This window comes from Pholis gunnellus (genome assembly GCF_910591455.1).
Source record: "Pholis gunnellus genome assembly, chromosome: 1".
Taxonomy (NCBI): Eukaryota; Metazoa; Chordata; class Actinopteri; order Perciformes; family Pholidae; genus Pholis; species Pholis gunnellus.
The window spans coordinates 4,108,294-4,130,269 of record NC_136528.1 but is presented as its reverse complement, the minus strand read 5'-3'; the positions used below and the strand labels follow the sequence as shown (position 1 = coordinate 4,130,269).

At 43.9% G+C, this 21,976-nt stretch overlaps 2 protein-coding genes across 2 annotated transcripts in view; one reads left to right on the top strand and one right to left on the bottom strand.

Annotated features, from left to right (window-relative positions):
• LOC306702447 (hatching enzyme 1.2-like) overlaps nucleotides 1-21,976 on the top strand; it is a 219,633-nt gene that overhangs the window by 172,912 nt on the left and 24,745 nt on the right. The gene's annotated exons all lie outside the window — the stretch shown is intronic.
• On the bottom strand, nucleotides 244-13,876 carry LOC306702264 (intestinal mucin-like protein). The gene is made up of 19 exons (XM_079167838.1): nucleotides 13,519-13,876; nucleotides 10,282-10,550; nucleotides 8,944-9,115; nucleotides 8,365-8,612; nucleotides 8,014-8,197; nucleotides 7,237-7,441; nucleotides 6,375-6,547; nucleotides 6,217-6,286; nucleotides 5,869-5,978; nucleotides 5,741-5,772; nucleotides 5,483-5,651; nucleotides 3,988-4,083; nucleotides 3,689-3,729; nucleotides 1,913-2,386; nucleotides 1,514-1,612; nucleotides 1,169-1,297; nucleotides 1,028-1,067; nucleotides 799-919; nucleotides 244-650 (listed from the first exon to the last, which is right to left on the bottom strand). Exons 2-19 carry the CDS (start codon nucleotides 10,543-10,545, stop codon nucleotides 449-451), a joined length of 2,829 nt encoding a protein of 942 aa, XP_079023964.1. The 5' UTR covers nucleotides 10,546-10,550; nucleotides 13,519-13,876; the 3' UTR covers nucleotides 244-448.

The following is a 21,976-nucleotide window of genomic DNA, read 5'->3' as shown; positions in this document are numbered from 1 at the left end:
TTTTATTTATTTCCTTTCTTATTTCCTTTCCTATAATTTCACATAGCTCTCTTTCACACACTCACACACACACACCTCTGTTCGCTCGTCCACTGACTGAATGTTGTTAACTGGCCTGTACTCCCTGTCCTTGTCGTCCTCTTGTTGTTTTGTTTATATTGTCTTTTCTCTCGCAATTTGAAAGAAACATGTTTAGTGAACATGAATCATTCCCAGGCTCCAATAAGCATGACAATACCAGTGTTCATATTGCAGAAATGTTATTTTATTAATGATTATCCATGAAATCCTAAAAAGAAGAAAGTGGACATGGAGTAGAATGTGGTGACACAGAAAAAAGAGCTATATATATATGTTTAACTATAAATACTAAAACCTGAAAAGAATAGGTCAGAGGTTAAGTCTCGCAATGTGTTTCTAGGTTTCAGTCCAGTGTGAAGCAGTCTGCTCAGCGTCTCCTGCGGCGCGATGGCTTGGACGTCGTCCCCTCCACACACTCTGCTTTGTTGCAGTGGCACGTCTCCACCACGATGTAGCTGTGCTGGACCTTGGAGCCGTCGGCACAGGTCAGCTCCACTTGCTTCTTACTGGTGGTGGCCTCTTGGCAACACTCACACTGGTGTACCATCTTGTTAGCTGCTGCAGAATATCTGTACACACACACACACACACACAACAGCTCTTATCCTCTCCACTGATTACAACAGCTCAGTAGCCAGTGAGCCACCTTTAGCACACACACACACATGAAGGGGTTTAGCCGATTAAGTTGAAACTGTGATGCTAATTAAGACTCACATGGACGAGCTTCCACATTGTCCAGCGCAGGACGTCAAGTTGACCGTCTGCGTGCTCTTGCAGTCCTTCACCTCGATGACGGTCTGCTTACTCTGGACCTCACAGCTGCTCTGCAGCTTGCCTGGAACACACAGCAACCTTTAGGCTCTCACAATGCAACAGATTTGTCCTCCAAAGTCGGTTCCTGATTTTGGACTCAGTATTAAACACGGTGACTCCACTGACTTACATGTTGTGCAGCATCCATTAGCGTCTGTTGTCTCGGTACCCTGAAAGATAAAAACACAGTTCATGTATGTTGTGGGTCAGACAGACAGTTTGGAAGGAGGAGGGGGGGGGGGGGGGGGGGGGGGGGGTAGAATAAACTCACAGGTTCGCAGTCCAAGGGGTTAAAGTAAGGACATGTTGTCTTGGTCTCCTTGGTAACAAGCTGTCCATTGATCTTCTCACATGTATATTTCATACACTTGTCTTTAGGTGATACAAATGTTTTGTTGACCTGTTACAGCAGGGAGAGCAGAACATAAGTCAGATTCGTCTTATTTTTTGCTTTATATCAAATAAATATGTATGTTTCTCTTTCTCTAACATTCATTAACAAATATCGACATTGTCAATAGCTAAACAAGAACTATCTTGCCACAGCAAACGTCCATTTTTCAGAAATTCTGGTCCATTCAAAATGTGAGGAAACTCGCACGGCGGCAGTACTGACCTCAATGTTATGCGTTGTGTTGTCAGGTGTGGTGAAGACGCAGCTCTTCTGAACACACTGACCGCAGCACTTGCCAGCTACAGTCTGATATTCATAACCCTGGAGACAATGTGAGAGAGAGTGAGGGAGAGAGACAACAAAAAGACAAAAGCTCCTTTGACTTTGTAAGAAACCGCGGGGGGGGGGGGGGGGGGGGGGGGGGGGGCTCTTGAGTGCCCTCCATGTTAAGCTATTTTTTTGTCTTCAGAATGTTCATGGATAGACCATAAATGTAGTGGAACTTTCTGAAAAGCTGGAACATGATACTGGGATTTTCTGGTCATATTTTCAGGTATACGAATGTATACATTTTACTGAACAGTGAATGTGTGTGTGGGTATGTCCTGTGAGTGAGCTTACTATGGAGCAGCTTGTATTGCAGACAATAGGTTTGCAAGAAATGATGTTTAGCTTGGTGATGGGATCCACGTTGGGCCCACAGTAACAGTCCTGGCAGGGTTTGGAAGCTCCGGAAGCTCCTCCGGATGGTGTTGTTTCTGCTCCTCCGGAAGCTCCTCCGGATGGTGTTGTTTCTGCTCCTCCGGAAGCTCCTCCGGATGGTGTTGTTTCTGCTCCTCCGGATGCTCCTCCGGATGGTGTTGTTTCTGCTCCTCCGGAAGCTCCTCCGGATGGTGTTGTTTCTGCTCCTCCGGATGCTCCTCCGGATGGTGTTGTTTCTGCTCCTCCGGATGCTCCTCCGGATGGTGTTGTTTCTGCTCCTCCGGAAGCTCCTCCGGATGGTGCTCTTGTGGTTGCTGACGGTTGTTCTGTAATTACTGGTGCTTCTAGTGGTGTCTCTGATGGTGTTTCTGATGTTGGTATCTTGGCACCAGGCTATAAAATACACATTATTCAAAGCTTTACTCTCAGAAGCAATTCTTTCACACCTTAAATGAATTGTTCTGGACCAAGGGGAAAACAAGATCCACATTCATACAGATGCAACAAGATGGCTTCTTTCACAGTTAAGTGTGACCAGTGCAGTCATGCTGATATCATGTATTTAGTATCACACAGTCCAGATCACAATTTGTTCAGAAACCACATTTTCAAGAGGTCTTGGTGCAGCTGTTTAGTCCACACCACAGCTTGAATGAATGAAGGTTCACACAAACGCACACAAACAAAACCAAAGCACACAACAGTTAAAGCACCCTTAAGATGCACTGGGGCTGCTCTGTGGTCTAAGCTGTTTCATGCGGTTCAGATTAGGTGTGATGTGGCTGTCAATTGGTGCACAAACAAATGCAGGACCACTTCCAAGTAAACTCTGGTTCGGTTTGTTTGTGGTGCGATCGCAAAGCGCACCAACCACAATGCTACATGTAAGAGATCTACCTGCTAATCATGGCGACTGTCACCGCTGCCATTTGCAACATCACGAGGTAACCTGCTAACACCAGCAGGAGTTCTGGGACTTTCTCTGATACATCCCACAGTGAAAAGGCTTCAAACTGAAGGTTTGTGCTAATCTGTCTGTTTTGGATTGTTATTTGTCAGCAACTATCATTCTCGTCCTGTTTCTGTATGTCCGTCAATGTTCATGACAGATGAGGTTCAGTTTCAGTTTCGACTGCTAATGCTCCTCATCACCCATTTCTTTAAGAGGTAAAATTGGAAAAAAGGCAACAAAGTCTGTTTTGATTGTCCTCTGTTGGTCCATGTAGCACTGCTGTCCCAGAACGACAGGCAACAAAGCTGTCCGGTGATTAAGTAACCTGTCCGTCCGGATGACCTCATGCTTTTACCTTCGTTCATTTGAATTAAGTTAGTATGAATGAGAAAAGGAACAATTTATCTGTTTCTTCCTTTGTTCTGGCCGAAGAGAACTGAAGCGAGAAACACAAGTACATTGGACAGAGAAGTGTTTTATCTCAGGGTACATAAAGACATCCTCACTGTGATTCAAACCGATAACAGACGGCATGTTGTTGGACTGGTTAGGTAGGAGCTTTGTTGAATGTTGATAAGCTGCAGAGGGACTCTGACGTTGTCACACACTGACTTGTATTCTAGTGACGTAAAGCACCTGTAATTCAACCTGCTCTGCCTGTGTCTGTATTTGAATCCTCCTCCCTGTTGTTCCTGAGCTTTGACATGATATCTTGATATCTGGAGTCTGGACTGTGTCCTTACCGTGTACTCAACCATGTTGTGGACACAAACACCTTTAGGAACTGCAAGACAAAACAAGAGACATTCGTTAAGTTGACTGTAGATCAGATGTGTGCTAAGCTAGGCTAATCTGTCTCTGTACTTGATGCACAGAAACAAATCTTCAGAACAGATCTGAACATTCATGGAACAAGTTCTTGTTTTTAAAAGCTCTTAATATGAGTTTCAATCGTGTGGTTGAACTCTGTAACGGTACACTATTCCTCCTTTCAAGATGAATTAGCTGGACTGGAAGATAATGCTGAAGTCGAGTCACATACCACACTCGTAGGATTTGCAGCAGGTGCCGTTGATGATGTTGAGTTGGAAGCCCACTTGGCAGGGGGCAGGAATGGGACACAAGTTGACGTTGCACTCTGTTGGGAACAAAAGGACGGGGTGATTATGGAGATGTGGGGAGTTGCCTCAGACAATAAGTCAAAGAAGAATAACAGCAGTTCTGCATGTTTTAGATGATTCGCTACAGGTTAGCTGGAGACTCTGCTGAGACCCAGGCTCTCTTTTTCAGGAAGGCCCTGCTTTGACACAGTTTGACACGTTCACACCTGGAAGCTGACTGATCTCCTTGTCACTGAGCCAGCTGGGCGTTAAAGGCCTTGCCCTTAACTATTTAGCAGAAGGCAAAGGATGTTGTGTGAAAGCTTTTTTACATACAGAAAATAACTAAAACCACCGGCTGCTTGAGGGTGGGAAAACATGTTAGTTTGCAAACAACACTGGTATGGTCCTCTAAAGGCCCAACAGCTACTGCTGGTGTTTACTTTATTCCAAACATCTACCCGTAAATACCTCAAAGCCTGTCCATAATGCTACTGGATGAGGGACAGGTCTTATTTCTTCCACAAGGCAATCACTTCTAACCCTTCATCAATAAATGTAAAGCATGAGAGAATAAACAAACACAACATACATATACTGGTAGGTTCTCGCTTAAAAAGTGGTCGAGAACAATTGAAAGGTAAAGTAAGACCCAATCTCCACCTGGTATTAACATTAATCTGGATAATGACATCTGATCATGGCCTTTGGTAATGATGAGAGTCCTCATCATCTCTGTCCTATCCACATCAGAAACTCTACACGACTTCCATCGCAGACTGAAAACGGTCCCGTAAGTAAAACTCGTTCTCCTTTTGTCTCATAAGGGAGCAACTCGGAGCAGTTCAGCATATTCCATGAAGTTAAATTTTCTCTACCCACATGGTTGAATGCACTTATTATAAGTCGCTTTGGGATAAAAGCGTCGGCTAAATAAGTGTAATATACTGAATATATTTCAGTATGTACATCAGGAAGCAATCACATGATGACGCTCTGATATGACTGTGCTGATTCTGATGTCTTCGGTTTGGTAATGAGTTCAGTCTCCTGCGTCCGATTCAGTACAACCCATCTTCCCATGAGCAGCGGCAATAGGATCGATAGCTTGGCTACCACCTGGCGCAGTCCATGCTACAACTGAGCTAACAATGGTACTGTCTCACACTTGTGAGGGGAGCTTCAGTTTTAAAGATTCAGTCCTACATTCACTAAATAGCTAAAATAATCGTAACATTCATTGAGGTGTTCAGATGGACAGATCACGTGTTAATATCAGGTGGAGATGATATATATATACGATTACAAGTTCAAAACCGATAAAAAGAAGGCCTTCATCGCTTCAGAGGCATGTTGTACTACCAACAACTATCACTTTGTGGCATCAAGGCTACAAAGTGACAGAATCACATGGAGTTCTGTGACACTGCAACTGACCACAAGACTGTGTTGAGCAGCAGCCATTTGTCTTGTTGACCAGCTCATGGCCAGGTTTGTTGCAGATGGCCGTAATTGCTACTGGGCACTGAACGGGCTCGCACTGGATGCTTATGGAATCGTTGTCACACGTGCAGGTGTTGCAGTCACTTGTCCATGTGTCACCAGGCTGTTTAATTAAGAGACAGGAGCCAGTTCAGACACACAACTCATGCTTTGCTAGAGAATACAAATACATGCGACAGGCAGAGCTCTCACCTGTTTGGGTTTTCCATTAGGTCCAACACAACCTGAGATTCAAACAGAAACAAGTGTTTGTAGGGTGAGTTGTGCTTCAAGCTAATGCTTTTGAGAAAATTCAAGCTTTCTTTAGGATCTCATCTTACCGCAGGAGGCCACACATGTGTCCTGGACTGTGTTGAATAAGATGGTGCCTTGAGGACAGTAGCAACCCTCCTTAGTGTTGTTCTGGGATGCCTGGAACCTTTGGTTGTATCTGATATCAGAAAGGAAATGATTGGTTATTACAGACACAACAGGGCTCACTATCTATCCATCCTTCTCACACAGTGACAAAACAAAACAATCTCCACTAAGGACATTAAGCATCATCTTAATTCAGGGAAGTGGAAATGTAAGCATTTCAATCAGGCAAGTGGTGTATAAATGTCAACATCTCTAAATTAAAAATAAGAAAATAAACAAAAAAAACACATTATTGATTTATTCGTTACCTGTCATCGCATGTAGGCTCTACAGTGGAGCCACAGGCCTTGTACACCTTGTTACTTGTACAGTTGAGCCCTGTAAAATGGAGATATGTTTATAGACACATTTGTCAGAACTCCATGCACCACTTCTAGTTCTGTAAACTGTTAGCTATATATCTTACCACACTGCCCATTGGTTGAATTCCTCCAGTCGATACAGACTCCTGCATCAGAGCACTGAGTGGCATAGGCCTCCAGGCTGGTGCAGCCATTGTTGCCACTGTCGCAAATGTCAGACCTACAGGATGTCACAAATGCTCCTGGGGGTATGACTGTATTGCACGGTGCAAAAACACTAGAAGGAACATACAAGCCAGAAACAGCATGTCAGGAAAAGTGACCAGAAATACATAAACATCATCTAAGACGTAATGGAAAAGCAATCCAGCAATTCAAGAATGTCAACAAATGATTATTGTCAACATTTTCACTGACAAAATTATGACTAGAGAGCAATAAAATAGACCTACAATTTTCAATTTGTATTTGTTGAGATTGGTTCCACTGATTTCATTAACTGGCAACAGTCTCCTTCATTCACTGTTAAACTACAGCAAGCTGTACCACATCATCCAGCTACAGGTCTACCTTAAGTCAAACGTGGAGTTCTACTTTTTAGGCTCTCCATTTGCCAATAAATGAAGCTGTTTCACATCCAAAACTGCATGCAGAAAAATGTCATAATGCCCCAACATTCAAGGCTTCTGGAAAAAAAACACAACTACATCTAGATCTACATATATCTGTAGAGGAGGAAATCTGAAAACCTGATAACCTCTAAACCTTCAATAGATGATATGCCAGAATCCTATTCCACTCCAAGTTTGAGCTTTGTCTTATCTCTGAATAGAATCATTCCAGACTCTTTAATGTGGTTGTGATTACAAGCTAACAGGATGGACGCAGAATTAGCTTCATACAACATAATTGTGCCTTAAAGCCTGAGAGAATGAAGACTTTTCATTATTTTGTGGTTCCCCTCACCTGCTGGTTAGGACTTCACAAATGGCAGGTTTGCAAGTAGACGGTGTTGTTGAGAAAGGTGTGTTTGAAGTGGTCGTAGTTGTTGGGATTGTGGGGGTGACACAGGGTGTACCCGGAACATTCCACTGGCCAGCAGCGACGGAGCAGCTTTCCACTTGGCCATTTGGAGTTCGACAGTCATTGTTCTGGGCGTTGTCACAGGTCCCTGAAAAAGAAGAGACGGGAGTCTGAAGCCAAAGCGTTGGGGCTCATGCAAGAACCAGATCAACAGAGTTGTTCCTAAATAGAACGAACCAGCGATTTAAGAGAATTTGTTGTATTTAACACATTTCTCTGACAAAGAAAATGCACAAGTGGTCCGTTATTATTAATATGCATTTTCAAACTTAATATTCTGTTAACCATATTATCATCATCATGATTTAAATGTGATTGTTGACTTGGATTGAAACTTTTAGTTTTACCTTCTAGATTCTCAGTGTTTGTTCTCAGCTGTACTACATATTAGTTTCTTAGGAATTATTTAGGGTTTTCCAGTTCTTCTGTTCATTCCGGTTGTTCCAGATCTGTGAATTGTTGTATTGACTATTTGAACTCTGCACTAAACATGAGGCCTATCCTACAATAACTGCAGGCTGCCAGTAACAGGGAAGTGTCAGGAGGTGCAACAGGCTGCTCTCAATAGTGCCCTCTGGTTATAAGTGGCATTGAAATGTTTCTAAGTTCTTTCACCCAATGATGAGGTCACGTTAAGTATCAAGTGGTCTGCTAACTCACCGCACTGTCCCTCAGTTTTTCCACCAAACAAGGAATAAGGAAGGTCAACGCTGAACGAGGCGGTCCTATAGACCACTTTTGTGTTGATCCCAGGTATCACCAATGTGGTCACCATATCTGTGCCCGTGATGCTTAGGACAGAATTTTGGAAGGCGGGATAGATCCGTTTCTCATTCACAAACACCTGTAGGACAAAGTGAAAAAACACATTAGAGAAGACTGTGAAGCACAGCAGCTTTTCTAACTGTACAATGCACCACACCACTTTAGAAAAGTACTCTCAAAGTAATAACAGAAGTGAGTTACTAACACTAAAACAATAAATGTCTGCGACAATATCTGGTTGCTTACCATATTCGTTGCTGTTTCTGCAGTCTTCAACTGAGTCAAAATGACCTTGTTGGATTTGTAAGTTACAGTGAGAGACGGGGGACAGAATGGGCCGTCTGAATGAGCGCAGTCATGCTTGTTTAATATTATAGTCAGGTTATATTTAGGGACAATCTCTTTGACCAGGTAGTAAGAGCAGTTCTCGTTGAAACTGTATGACTTTCCATCAAATGTCATGTAGTGGGATCCGGACCAGCCACTGCACACACCTGCAGGATAAGAAGAGCCATGAATGGAAACAATAAGTATCAACTAGAAGAGGCAGAAAGCACAATTACCTCCACCAAGAAGGCTATGTTTGTTTATTGGCAAATAATATTGACAACAGTATTTGTTTTGGTAGATAGTTGCTTTAGTAACTGCTATTACTGAAGCAATTTAGGCCCTCAGTGCTCTCCAGTAAATAGTTCATTTTATTTTACATGAAGATATGTAAATAGTCTGAGCATATTGACACCAAATTCTCTCCTGCATTTAAAAGGAAAAAAAAGTGGTAACCTGTTCGTAAAGGTTACCACTTACTACCACAGGTCAACTTACATTCACATTCATAGTGGAAGCAGCATCCGTCTTCATCATAGACTTCAGCAGCTTTGCGGCCATTTGCACAGATGAGCGGTTGTACTGTGGCACAGGCAGCGGATATTTGTATGATCTTGCCATCGGTGCAGGTAGCCGTGGTGCAGTTGCTGACCTTCCAGGACTCTCCATTCTGGATGGGTATCGAGAAGCAGTGAGTCATACAGGAAACGATGTGTGTGTATAACAATGAAGTATAATTCAACAGATTTTTTTTTGCATTGCAGGGCAACTGTGGCTAAATGGATAGCAGGGCCGTCCTTCAATCAGAGGATCGGTGGTTTGATTCCCGGTTCCGTTAATCGCACGTCGATGTGTCCTTGAGCAAGACACTTAACCCCAAAAATTGCTCCCGTAGCTGTGCCTACGCTGTAGAAATGTGATAGAATCTGAATTGTCGCTTTGGATAAAAGTGTCTGCTAAATGACTGTAATGTTATGTATTTTCTGCACCCCAACCAGTGCATCGGGGGCTTTCCAAATGCACTTTAATATCAATATTATAAAGGTAATTGCGTGGCCAGGATACAGGGTGGGTTCAGAAAGAATACAATATACAATATTCGTGGCCGTGTTAAAGGCCGTGAGAATCATGGACAATCCCATTCACTACTTTCACCCCCCTCCATGATGCACTAAAAGGTTGGGCATCCATTGCCTCAAAAGGAAACTTATTGTTGTCTGTAAAATGCTGATTTATCATCACAGCAGCTCAAATATTGTGCCCAGAGCAGATAACTCTTTACAAGTTGAATTTACTGGATATATCCCTGCAGAAATGTTCCGTACATTATAGTGCATGATTTCATTTGGCATAACAATGATTCGTACAATAAACATGAGCAGATCAACTATCACCATAGTGCCATATATGAAATTAAAGTATAATAAAAAATATGGTCTTATATTTTGCATGTGTTTTCGTAATTTCTAAAATCACTTTTAAAGTTTAAATCAGTTAGAGTTGATTGTTTTACATGCAAAACTTATCATGGACAATCTGGGAATGAAAGAGTTTCCTCTTTATTCTTCATATTACAACATAAATATAGTCCTGTTTATGATCCAGTGCTCTTTTGGCAGGTGGCACCTTGCATGGTAGCCCCTGCCATCAGTGTATGAATGGGTGTGAATGGGTGAATGATGACATGTAGTGTTAAAATGCTTTAAGTGGTTGACTAGAAAAGCGCGATACAAGTACAGTCCATTTACCATTTACTGGACACAAAGCAGCTATTGGGGAAATAAAATGCTCAAAATCTTTTAGAAAGAATTCAAATAAATGTTATCTATATCCCACCGTTCTTGTTGAATTCCCATCATTGCAGTCAGTGGTAGGTGTAGACAGGGTGGTTGATGGAGTGGAAGGAGAGCTGGTAGTAGCTGGGGGGCTGGTAGTCACTGAGGACTTTGTAGTGCCTCCAAGCTCTGGAGTGGTAGAACTTGCGGCTGTGCTGGGTATCGGTGTTGAAGGACATAGACCGGATTGCGTCTCAAGTTTACAAGATGCATTGCACAATGCAGCGAAACACCAACCGAAGCCATCAGTGACATTGTACAGCATGTCCCCTGTAAAAATAAGAGTCGAACTAAAAGTTTAGTGCACCAAATAAACTTTACTAATTAATTACAAATATGATAAATGAGAGGATTTAGTGGGTGTTCAGACCAAAAACAACCCTGCTTTAAAAAAAAAGGCAATGAGCTGTGCTCAGGTGGCTCTCAATGTGAAAGCATTTATTAAACGAGCCTGAGACTGAACCAGGATTAATCTATTTTGTAAAGCCAACTCTGAGCTATTGTGAGCAGACCAAGCCTTGATTATTTCAAGCCCCAGTTTGTGCCTTCCGAAAGTCCAAGAAGGTTGTTCAAAAGCACTTATCACTATTCTGGCCCGTTTGTGACTCTGTGTCCTATTCAGGTAGCTAGTGGGCTGCCATTTTCTTTAGATTTGAAACAGTGGCGCAACTTGGGGGACACAGAGCAGCACATAATACATATTAAATAGAGAGTAGATATTAGAACAAAAACAAACACACACTGTAACCCTAGCCACAACAAAACAAAAGAGAATATTTGGCAGCCTGCTGTAGGTCAGCAGTGAGCTTAAACTCTGAGACACAGATAAACAGAGTAAGGATAAACTTGTTGCAGTGCTATGCTAGTGCTACAAGTTATTGTATACGTTGCAACGTACCAATAAAAAACTTTTAAGTATCATATATGACCATGGCCAGGTAATGTATTGTAAAGCAAGAAAATTACACAACAGAACAGATGGGAGATACTAATTTAATAATTCAATGGTAATTGGTAATATGTAATGATTCAATCATAAATATCTCTGAACCGACATTCTGACCACTTTCTACATGAGTATACTACATTAATCCTAAGCGGCACTAGATAATAACAAATTGTTAATTACTTATTACTTAAACATTAATTTTGGGCACCCCAAGGAAAGTGATATATTATACAGTGTAGTTACTAAGTAATCCCTCATTACTTTGTGACTATCTCACTATAGCCCTGACGAAAAATGCTCATGCCTCCTCTTAGAATGCTCCTCGTTTATCCAATGAGCAGAAATAAGAACATTAAAACGGCCTTCATGATGGCGGGCCAGAATGATTTCTGGGTCGAACGAGGAGCTAGGAATCTGGAACACAACATCTAAAACAACACATTTTTCTGTTCTCAACAATTCATTGTGTAACTCTTTTATTCAGTTACTGAAGTTACTGAACTGTAACTGAACTCAATCTATTGCAGTGGTGTAAGCATATGTAAATGTAGCTTAGCTGAGTACATGCTGCACCAACCAACACTCAGCGGCAATTTACCGACAATTTAAATGGATGGAGGATAATGGAAAACATGCGACTGATGATTTGCAGATATTTGTGAACTAATCACTATCTAATGATTCATTAATGTAGTATCTCCTAGTCCAGGGGTCGGCAACCTTTACTATCCAAAGAGCCATTTTGCCCTATTTTCCACCAAATAAAATTCGTCTGGAGCCGCAAAAGCTATTTGATGTCACAGTTTATAAAGTTTTATACATAGTTATATTACATATACAAAAACTATAGTTTGTTGTATTTATGAAACTCAAACAAGAATAAAGACAATTGTTGACATTTTGTTGCTATTTTACGTGTTCTAACAATATCAAAATCTTATGAAGAGGAGAGTTTGCTGCAGCAGTTGAGGAATCGCTCTTTTTCGCTCATCTCCAGCGTGATACTTTCAGCTAATGCTGTGTGTTTGTTCTGGAAGCATCTTTCAACATTACATTGTTTGTTGGCAACTTGACGGAAAGCCGCTGACAGCGACGTAAGATGTAAGTGGCAGATCCGTAGCGCGGCCGTTTGTGAATTTTTTACAATTTTGCTCGACAGGGTTCGAATCCAGGTTGATGCGGTCTTCCCAGAAATATATTTTCTTCAATGTATTTCTTCATACGTGGCTGTGATGTAGTGCTCACTTATACAATCGTAATCCCCGCAATATATATGAGATGTGGCTTTTAGATCACCAGCAATATGTTTGTGAATGTGTGACGAATCTGGCAACAGAGGCAGAAAACAGCTGCTGCTGTTACGCGAACACAACACACGCACGGAAGGAAACCAGTAGGTTTGAAAACCAGTAGGACGTAACACCGGCACCCACTGCATGCCCAGTGTACATGAATAGTCACGTGATATTCGTTTTCAGGCGTTTAAGTCTGGACGGAGATCATCTCGAAAACAATGCATATTCAACGTGTGGACGGAGGACTCAGGGAGCCACAACAGAGGAGCCGCATGTGGCTCCGGATCCGCGGGTTAACAACCCCTGTCCTAGTCCATTCTCTAGTCATCATTATCAACTACATAGTCTTGGATTCAAAGTTATTCAGGAACTATTTATTAAGACTCATTAATTATCAGGTTGTTCCAAATTTGTTCCTCACAGTTAACCAAATAACTGCTCACAATGTTGTGTACTGTATTATAACATCTTACCCATCTAAGTTCTTTTTTGAGAGATAATTTAATGCATGTGTGTCAGGATATTTCTGAAAATGAATGAAAAACAAGCTGCCGTAAATGGGCCACAAGTCTCCGGACAGTGTTACCACGAATAGCAAAACAGGGGAAAACTAATGCTGAAAACTAGAGCAAATCATCATGTACAATTGCTTGGTGTTGGGCGTGAACATGATATAGACTATCTTAACAATTACAAACTAAGTGTAACACGTTTTCATTGTGTTAACGTGTTAAATTGATTATTGTTGATGGATTGATTATTGTTCACTGTTTGATCAAATGTTTAAATCATGTTAAATATAGCGTGATAGAAAAGAGAAAAGAAGGCTTTCAAACTGAAGTTCTGAATATTAAATCGAGAAATTCCTTTTAAACATTTAAATGAGAACAATTTTTGGGGGAAAAGTTTCTCTTAAAAAACAAGTAAAAAGGTGCTGAAAATCATGATGAGGGACAAATGATAATGTGAAAATGGAAAATGAAAAAGCACCTACCAGGACGATGTGTAGTCCCATTGACAATGCAGACACATGATGTTGTAGTTGTAACAGTGTTGCTGCCTGGAAGTGTCTTTGTTAATGGGGCAATGGAAGTTGTACCTCCTGGAATTACAGTTGACACTACAATTACTGGTTCTGTAACAACAGTTGATGTTTGTGCACTTTCTGTGACTACAACTGTTGTTGTTGTTTTTGTTGTTTTTGTTGTTGTTGTTTCTTGAGAAATGGCTGTGGTTCCCTGAGTTGTTCCTGACAGTACTTCAGTGGTTGTGGTTTCAACAGAAGGTTTTGATGTTACAACTGTTGTTTCAGGGCTTGTTGTTGTGGCACTCGCCACTGAGGTTGTAGTTTCAACAATATACGTGGTAGAGGCTGTTACTGGGCCAGTGGTGACTTCTGGAGGCGGTTGTGTTGTCCCGCTTCCTGTAGTTCCTTCTGATGGAGTTGTTTCTGGAGAAATGGCTGTGGTTCCCTGAGTTGTTCCTGACAGTACTTCAGTGGTTGTGGTTTCAACGGAAGGTTTTGATGTTACAACTGTTGTTTCAGGGCTTGTTGTTGTGGCACTCGCCACTGAGGTTGTAGTTTCAACAATATACGTGGTAGAGGCTGTTACTGGGCCAGTGGTGACTTCTGGAGGCGGTTGTGTTGTCCCGCTTCCTGTAGTTCCTTCTGATGGAGTCGTTTCTGGAGAAATGGCTGTGGTTCCCTGAGTTGTTCCTGACAGTACTTCAGTGGTTGTGGTTTCAACAGAAGGTTTTGATGTTACAACTGTTGTTTCAGGGCTTGTTGTTGTGGCACTCGCCACTGAGGTTGTAGTTTCAACAATATACGTGGTAGAGGCTGTTACTGGGCCAGTGGTGACTTCTGGAGGCGGTTGTGTTGTCCCGCTTCCTGTTGTTCCTTCTGATGGAGTTGTTTCTGGAGAAATGGCTGTGGTTCCCTGAGTTGTTCCTGACAGTACTTCAGTGGTTGTGGTTTCAACAGAAGGTTTTGATGTTACAACTGTTGTTTCAGGGCTTGTTGTTGTGGCACTCGCCACTGAGGTTGTAGTTTCAACAATATACGTGGTAGAGGCTGTTACTGGGCCAGTGGTGACTTCTGGAGGCGGTTGTGTTGTCCCGCTTCCTGTAGTTCCTTCTGATGGAGTTGTTTCTGGAGAAATGGCTGTGGTTCCCTGAGTTGTTCCTGACAGTACTTCAGTGGTTGTGGTTTCAACAGAAGGTTTTGATGTTACAACTGTTGTTTCAGGGCTTGTTGTTGTGGCACTCGCCACTGAGGTTGTAGTTTCAACAATATACGTGGTAGAGGCTGTTACTGGGCCAGTGGTGACTTCTGGAGGCGGTTGTGTTGTCCCGCTTCCTGTAGTTCCTTCTGATGGAGTTGTTTCTGGAGAAATGGCTGTGGTTCCCTGAGTTGTTCCTGACAGTACTTCAGTGGTTGTGGTTTCAACAGAAGGTTTTGATGTTACAACTGTTGTTTCAGGGCTTGTTGTTGTGGCACTCGCCACTGAGGTTGTAGTTTCAACAATATACGTGGTAGAGGCTGTTACTGGGCCAGTGGTGACTTCTGGAGGCGGTTGTGTTGTCCCGCTTCCTGTAGTTCCTTCTGATGGAGTTGTTTCTGGAGAAATGGCTGTGGTTCCCTGAGTTGTTCCTGACAGTACTTCAGTGGTTGTGGTTTCAACAGAAGGTTTTGATGTTACAACTGTTGTTTCAGGGCTTGTTGTTGTGGCACTCGCCACTGAGGTTGTAGTTTCAACAATATACGTGGTAGAGGCTGTTACTGGGCCAGTGGTGACTTCTGGAGGCGGTTGTGTTGTCCCGCTTCCTGTAGTTCCTTCTGATGGAGTTGTTTCTGGAGAAATGGCTGTGGTTCCCTGAGTTGTTCCTGACAGTACTTCAGTGGTTGTGGTTTCAACAGAAGGTTTTGATGTTACAACTGTTGTTTCAGGGCTTGTTGTTGTGGCACTCGCCACTGAGGTTGTAGTTTCAACAATATACGTGGTAGAGGCTGTTACTGGGCCAGTGGTGACTTCTGGAGGCGGTTGTGTTGTCCCGCTTCCTGTAGTTCCTTCTGATGGAGTTGTTTCTGGAGAAATGGCTGTGGTTCCCTGAGTTGTTCCTGACAGTACTTCAGTGGTTGTGGTTTCAACAGAAGGTTTTGATGTTACAACTGTTGTTTCAGGGCTTGTTGTTGTGGCACTCGCCACTGAGGTTGTAGTTTCAACAATATACGTGGTAGAGGCTGTTACTGGGCCAGTGGTGACTTCTGGAGGCGGTTGTGTTGTCCCGCTTCCTGTAGTTCCTTCTGATGGAGTTGTTTCTGGAGAAATGGCTGTGGTTCCCTGAGTTGTTCCTGACAGTACTTCAGTGGTTGTGGTTTCAACAGAAGGTTTTGATGTTACAACTGTTGTTTCAGGGCTTGTTGTTGTGGCACTCGCCACTGAGGTTGTAGTTTCAACAATATACGTGGTAGAGGCTGTTACTGGGCCAGTGGTGACTTCTGGAGGCGGTTGTGTTGTCCCGCTTCCTGTAGTTCCTTCTGATGGAGTTGTTTCTGGAGAAATGGCTGTGGTTCCCTGAGTTGTTCCTGACAGTACTTCAGTGGTTGTGGTTTCAACAGAAGGTTTTGATGTTACAACTGTTGTTTCAGGGCTTGTTGTTGTGGCACTCGCCACTGAGGTTGTAGTTTCAACAATATACGTGGTAGAGGCTGTTACTGGGCCAGTGGTGACTTCTGGAGGCGGTTGTGTTGTCCCGCTTCCTGTAGTTCCTTCTGATGGAGTTGTTTCTGGAGAAATGGCTGTGGTTCCCTGAGTTGTTCCTGACAGTACTTCAGTGGTTGTGGTTTCAACAGAAGGTTTTGATGTTACAACTGTTGTTTCAGGGCTTGTTGTTGTGGCACTCACCACTGAGGTTGTAGTTTCAACAATATACGTGGTAGAGGCTGTTACTGGGCCAGTGGTGACTTCTGGAGGCGGTTGTGTTGTCCCGCTTCCTGTAGTTCCTTCTGATGGAGTTGTTTCTGGAGAAATGGCTGTGGTTCCCTGAGTTGTTCCTGACAGCACTTCAGTGGTTGTGGTTTCAACAGAAGGTTTTGATGTTACAACTGTTGTTTCAGGGCTTGTTGTTGTGGCACTCACCACTGAGGTTGTAGTTTCAACAATATACGTGGTAGAGGCTGTTACTGGGCCAGTGGTGACTTCTGGAGGCGGTTGTGTTGTCCCGCTTCCTGTAGTTCCTTCTGATGGAGTTGTTTCTGGAGAAATGGCTGTGGTTCCCTGAGTTGTTCCTGACAGCACTTCAGTGGTTGTGGTTTCAACAGAAGGTTTTGATGTTACAACTGTTGTTTCAGGGCTTGTTGTTGTGGCACTCACCACTGAGGTTGTAGTTTCAACAATATACGTGGTAGAGGCTGTTACTGGGCCAGTGGTGACTTCTGGAGGCGGTTGTGTTGTCCCGCTTCCTGTAGTTCCTTCTGATGGAGTTGTTTCTGGAGAAATGGCTGTGGTTCCCTGAGTTGTTCCTGACAGTACTTCAGTGGTTGTGGTTTCAACAGAAGGTTTTGATGTTACAACTGTTGTTTCAGGGCTTGTTGTTGTGGCACTCGCCACTGAGGTTGTAGTTTCAACAATATACGTGGTAGAGGCTGTTACTGGGCCAGTGGTGACTTCTGGAGGCGGTTGTGTTGTCCCGCTTCCTGTAGTTCCTTCTGATGGAGTTGTTTCTGGAGAAATGGCTGTGGTTCCCTGAGTTGTTCCTGACAGTACTTCAGTGGTTGTGGTTTCAACAGAAGGTTTTGATGTTACAACTGTTGTTTCAGGGCTTGTTGTTGTGGCACTCGCCACTGAGGTTGTAGTTTCAACAATATACGTGGTTGAGGCTGTTACTGGGCCAGTGGTGACTTTTGGAGGCGGTTGTGTTGTCCCGCTTCCTGTAGTTCCTTCTGATGGAGTTGTTTCTGGAGAAATGGCTGTGGTTCCCTGAGTTGTTCCTGACAGTACTTCAGTGGTTGTGGTTTCAACAGAAGGTTTTGATGTTACAACTGTTGTTTCAGGGCTTGTTGTTGTGGCACTCGCCACTGAGGTTGTAGTTTCAACAATATACGTGGTAGAGGCTGTTACTGGGCCAGTGGTGACTTCTGGAGGCGGTTGTGTTGTCCCGCTTCCTGTAGTTCCTTCTGATGGAGTTGTTTCTGGAGAAATGGCTGTGGTTCCCTGAGTTGTTCCTGACAGTACTTCAGTGGTTGTGGTTTCAACAGAAGGTTTTGATGTTACAACTGTTGTTTCAGGGCTTGTTGTTGTGGCACTCACCACTGAGGTTGTAGTTTCAACAATATACGTGGTAGAGGCTGTTACTGGGCCAGTGGTGACTTCTGGAGGCGGTTGTGTTGTCCCGCTTCCTGTAGTTCCTTCTGATGGAGTTGTTTCTGGAGAAATGGCTGTGGTTCCCTGAGTTGTTCCTGACAGTACTTCAGTGGTTGTGGTTTCAACAGAAGGTTTTGATGTTACAACTGTTGTTTCAGGGCTTGTTGTTGTGGCACTCGCCACTGAGGTTGTAGTTTCAACAATATACGTGGTAGAGGCTGTTACTGGGCCAGTGGTGACTTCTGGAGGCGGTTGTGTTGTCCCGCTTCCTGTAGTTCCTTCTGATGGAGTTGTTTCTGGAGAAATGGCTGTGGTTCCCTGAGTTGTTCCTGACAGTACTTCAGTGGTTGTGGTTTCAACAGAAGGTTTTGATGTTACAACTGTTGTTTCAGGGCTTGTTGTTGTGGCACTCGCCACTGAGGTTGTAGTTTCAACAATATACGTGGTAGAGGCTGTTACTGGGCCAGTGGTGACTTCTGGAGGTGGTTGTGTTGTCCCGCTTCCTGTAGTTCCTTCTGATGGAGTTGTTTCTGGAGAAATGGCTGTGGTTCCCTGAGTTGTTCCTGACAGTACTTCAGTGGTTGTGGTTTCAACAGAAGGTTTTGATGTTACAACTGTTGTTTCAGGGCTTGTTGTTGTGGCACTCGCCACTGAGGTTGTAGTTTCAACAATATACGTGGTAGAGGCTGTTACTGGGCCAGTGGTGACTTCTGGAGGCGGTTGTGTTGTCCCGCTTCCTGTAGTTCCTTCTGATGGAGTTGTTTCTGGAGAAATGGCTGTGGTTCCCTGAGTTGTTCCTGACAGTACTTCAGTGGTTGTGGTTTCAACAGAAGGTTTTGATGTTACAACTGTTGTTTCAGGGCTTGTTGTTGTGGCACTTGCCACTGAGGTTGTAGTTTCAACAATATACGTGGTAGAGGCTGTTACTGGGCCAGTGGTGACTTCTGGAGGCGGTTGTGTTGTCCCGCTTCCTGTAGTTCCTTCTGATGGAGTTGTTTCTGGAGAAATGGCTGTGGTTCCCTGAGTTGTTCCTGACAGTACTTCAGTGGTTGTGGTTTCAACAGAAGGTTTTGATGTTACAACTGTTGTTTCAGGGCTTGTTGTTGTGGCACTCGCCACTGAGGTTGTAGTTTCAACAATATACGTGGTAGAGGCTGTTACTGGGCCAGTGGTGACTTCTGGAGGCGGTTGTGTTGTCCCGCTTCCTGTAGTTCCTTCTGATGGAGTTGTTTCTGGAGAAATGGCTGTGGTTCCCTGAGTTGTTCCTGACAGTACTTCAGTGGTTGTGGTTTCAACAGAAGGTTTTGATGTTACAACTGTTGTTTCAGGGCTTGTTGTTGTGGCACTCGCCACTGAGGTTGTAGTTTCAACAATATACGTGGTAGAGGCTGTTACTGGGCCAGTGGTGACTTCTGGAGGCGGTTGTGTTGTCCCGCTTCCTGTAGTTCCTTCTGATGGAGTTGTTTCTGGAGAAATGGCTGTGGTTCCCTGAGTTGTTCCTGACAGTACTTCAGTGGTTGTGGTTTCAACAGAAGGTTTTGATGTTACAACTGTTGTTTCAGGGCTTGTTGTTGTGGCACTCACCACTGAGGTTGTAGTTTCAACAATATACGTGGTAGAGGCTGTTACTGGGCCAGTGGTGACTTCTGGAGGCGGTTGTGTTGTCCCGCTTCCTGTAGTTCCTTCTGATGGAGTTGTTTCTGGAGAAATGGCTGTGGTTCCCTGAGTTGTTCCTGACAGCACTTCAGTGGTTGTGGTTTCAACAGAAGGTTTTGATGTTACAACTGTTGTTTCAGGGCTTGTTGTTGTGGCACTCACCACTGAGGTTGTAGTTTCAACAATATACGTGGTAGAGGCTGTTACTGGGCCAGTGGTGACTTCTGGAGGCGGTTGTGTTGTCCCGCTTCCTGTAGTTCCTTCTGATGGAGTTGTTTCTGGAGAAATGGCTGTGGTTCCCTGAGTTGTTCCTGACAGTACTTCAGTGGTTGTGGTTTCAACAGAAGGTTTTGATGTTACAACTGTTGTTTCAGGGCTTGTTGTTGTGGCACTCGCCACTGAGGTTGTAGTTTCAACAATATACGTGGTAGAGGCTGTTACTGGGCCAGTGGTGACTTCTGGAGGCGGTTGTGTTGTCCCGCTTCCTGTAGTTCCTTCTGATGGAGTTGTTTCTGGAGAAATGGCTGTGGTTCCCTGAGTTGTTCCTGACAGTACTTCAGTGGTTGTGGTTTCAACAGAAGGTTTTGATGTTACAACTGTTGTTTCAGGGCTTGTTGTTGTGGCACTCGCCACTGAGGTTGTAGTTTCAACAATATACGTGGTAGAGGCTGTTACTGGGCCAGTGGTGACTTCTGGAGGCGGTTGTGTTGTCCCGCTTCCTGTAGTTCCTTCTGATGGAGTTGTTTCTGGAGAAATGGCTGTGGTTCCCTGAGTTGTTCCTGACAGTACTTCAGTGGTTGTGGTTTCAACAGAAGGTTTTGATGTTACAACTGTTGTTTCAGGGCTTGTTGTTGTGGCACTCGCCACTGAGGTTGTAGTTTCAACAATATACGTGGTAGAGGCTGTTACTGGGCCAGTGGTGACTTCTGGAGGCGGTTGTGTTGTCCCGCTTCCTGTAGTTCCTTCTGATGGAGTTGTTTCTGGAGAAATGGCTGTGGTTCCCTGAGTTGTTCCTGACAGTACTTCAGTGGTTGTGGTTTCAACAGAAGGTTTTGATGTTACAACTGTTGTTTCAGGGCTTGTTGTTGTGGCACTCGCCACTGAGGTTGTAGTTTCAACAATATACGTGGTAGAGGCTGTTACTGGGCCAGTGGTGACTTCTGGAGGCGGTTGTGTTGTCCCGCTTCCTGTAGTTCCTTCTGATGGAGTTGTTTCTGGAGAAATGGCTGTGGTTCCCTGAGTTGTTCCTGACAGTACTTCAGTGGTTGTGGTTTCAACAGAAGGTTTTGATGTTACAACTGTTGTTTCAGGGCTTGTTGTTGTGGCACTCGCCACTGAGGTTGTAGTTTCAACAATATACGTGGTAGAGGCTGTTACTGGGCCAGTGGTGACTTCTGGAGGTGGTTGTGTTGTCCCGCTTCCTGTAGTTCCTTCTGATGGAGTTGTTTCTGGAGAAATGGCTGTGGTTCCCTGAGTTGTTCCTGACAGTACTTCAGTGGTTGTGGTTTCAACAGAAGGTTTTGATGTTACAACTGTTGTTTCAGGGCTTGTTGTTGTGGCACTCGCCACTGAGGTTGTAGTTTCAACAATATACGTGGTAGAGGCTGTTACTGGGCCAGTGGTGACTTCTGGAGGCGGTTGTGTTGTCCCGCTTCCTGTAGTTCCTTCTGATGGAGTTGTTTCTGGAGAAATGGCTGTGGTTCCCTGAGTTGTTCCTGACAGCACTTCAGTGGTTGTGGTTTCAACAGAAGGTTTTGATGTTACAACTGTTGTTTCAGGGCTTGTTGTTGTGGCACTCACCACTGAGGTTGTAGTTTCAACAATATACGTGGTAGAGGCTGTTACTGGGCCAGTGGTGACTTCTGGAGGCGGTTGTGTTGTCCCGCTTCCTGTAGTTCCTTCTGATGGAGTTGTTTCTGGAGAAATGGCTGTGGTTCCCTGAGTTGTTCCTGACAGTACTTCAGTGGTTGTGGTTTCAACAGAAGGTTTTGATGTTACAACTGTTGTTTCAGGGCTTGTTGTTGTGGCACTTGCCACTGAGGTTGTAGATTCAACAATATACGTGGTAGAGGCTGTTACTGGGCCAGTGGTGACTTCTGGAGGCGGTTGTGTTGTCCTGCTTCCTGTAGTTCCTTCTGATGGAGTTGTTTCTGGAGAAATGGCTGTGGTTCCCTGAGTTGTTCCTGACAGTACTTCAGTGGTTGTGGTTTCAACAGAAGGTTTTGATGTTACAACTGTTGTTTCAGGGCTTGTTGTTGTGGCACTCGCCACTGAGGTTGTAGTTTCAACAATATACGTGGTAGAGGCTGTTACTGGGCCAGTGGTGACTTCTGGAGGCGGTTGTGTTGTCCCGCTTCCTGTAGTTCCTTCTGATGGAGTTGTTTCTGGAGAAATGGCTGTGGTTCCCTGAGTTGTTCCTGACAGTACTTC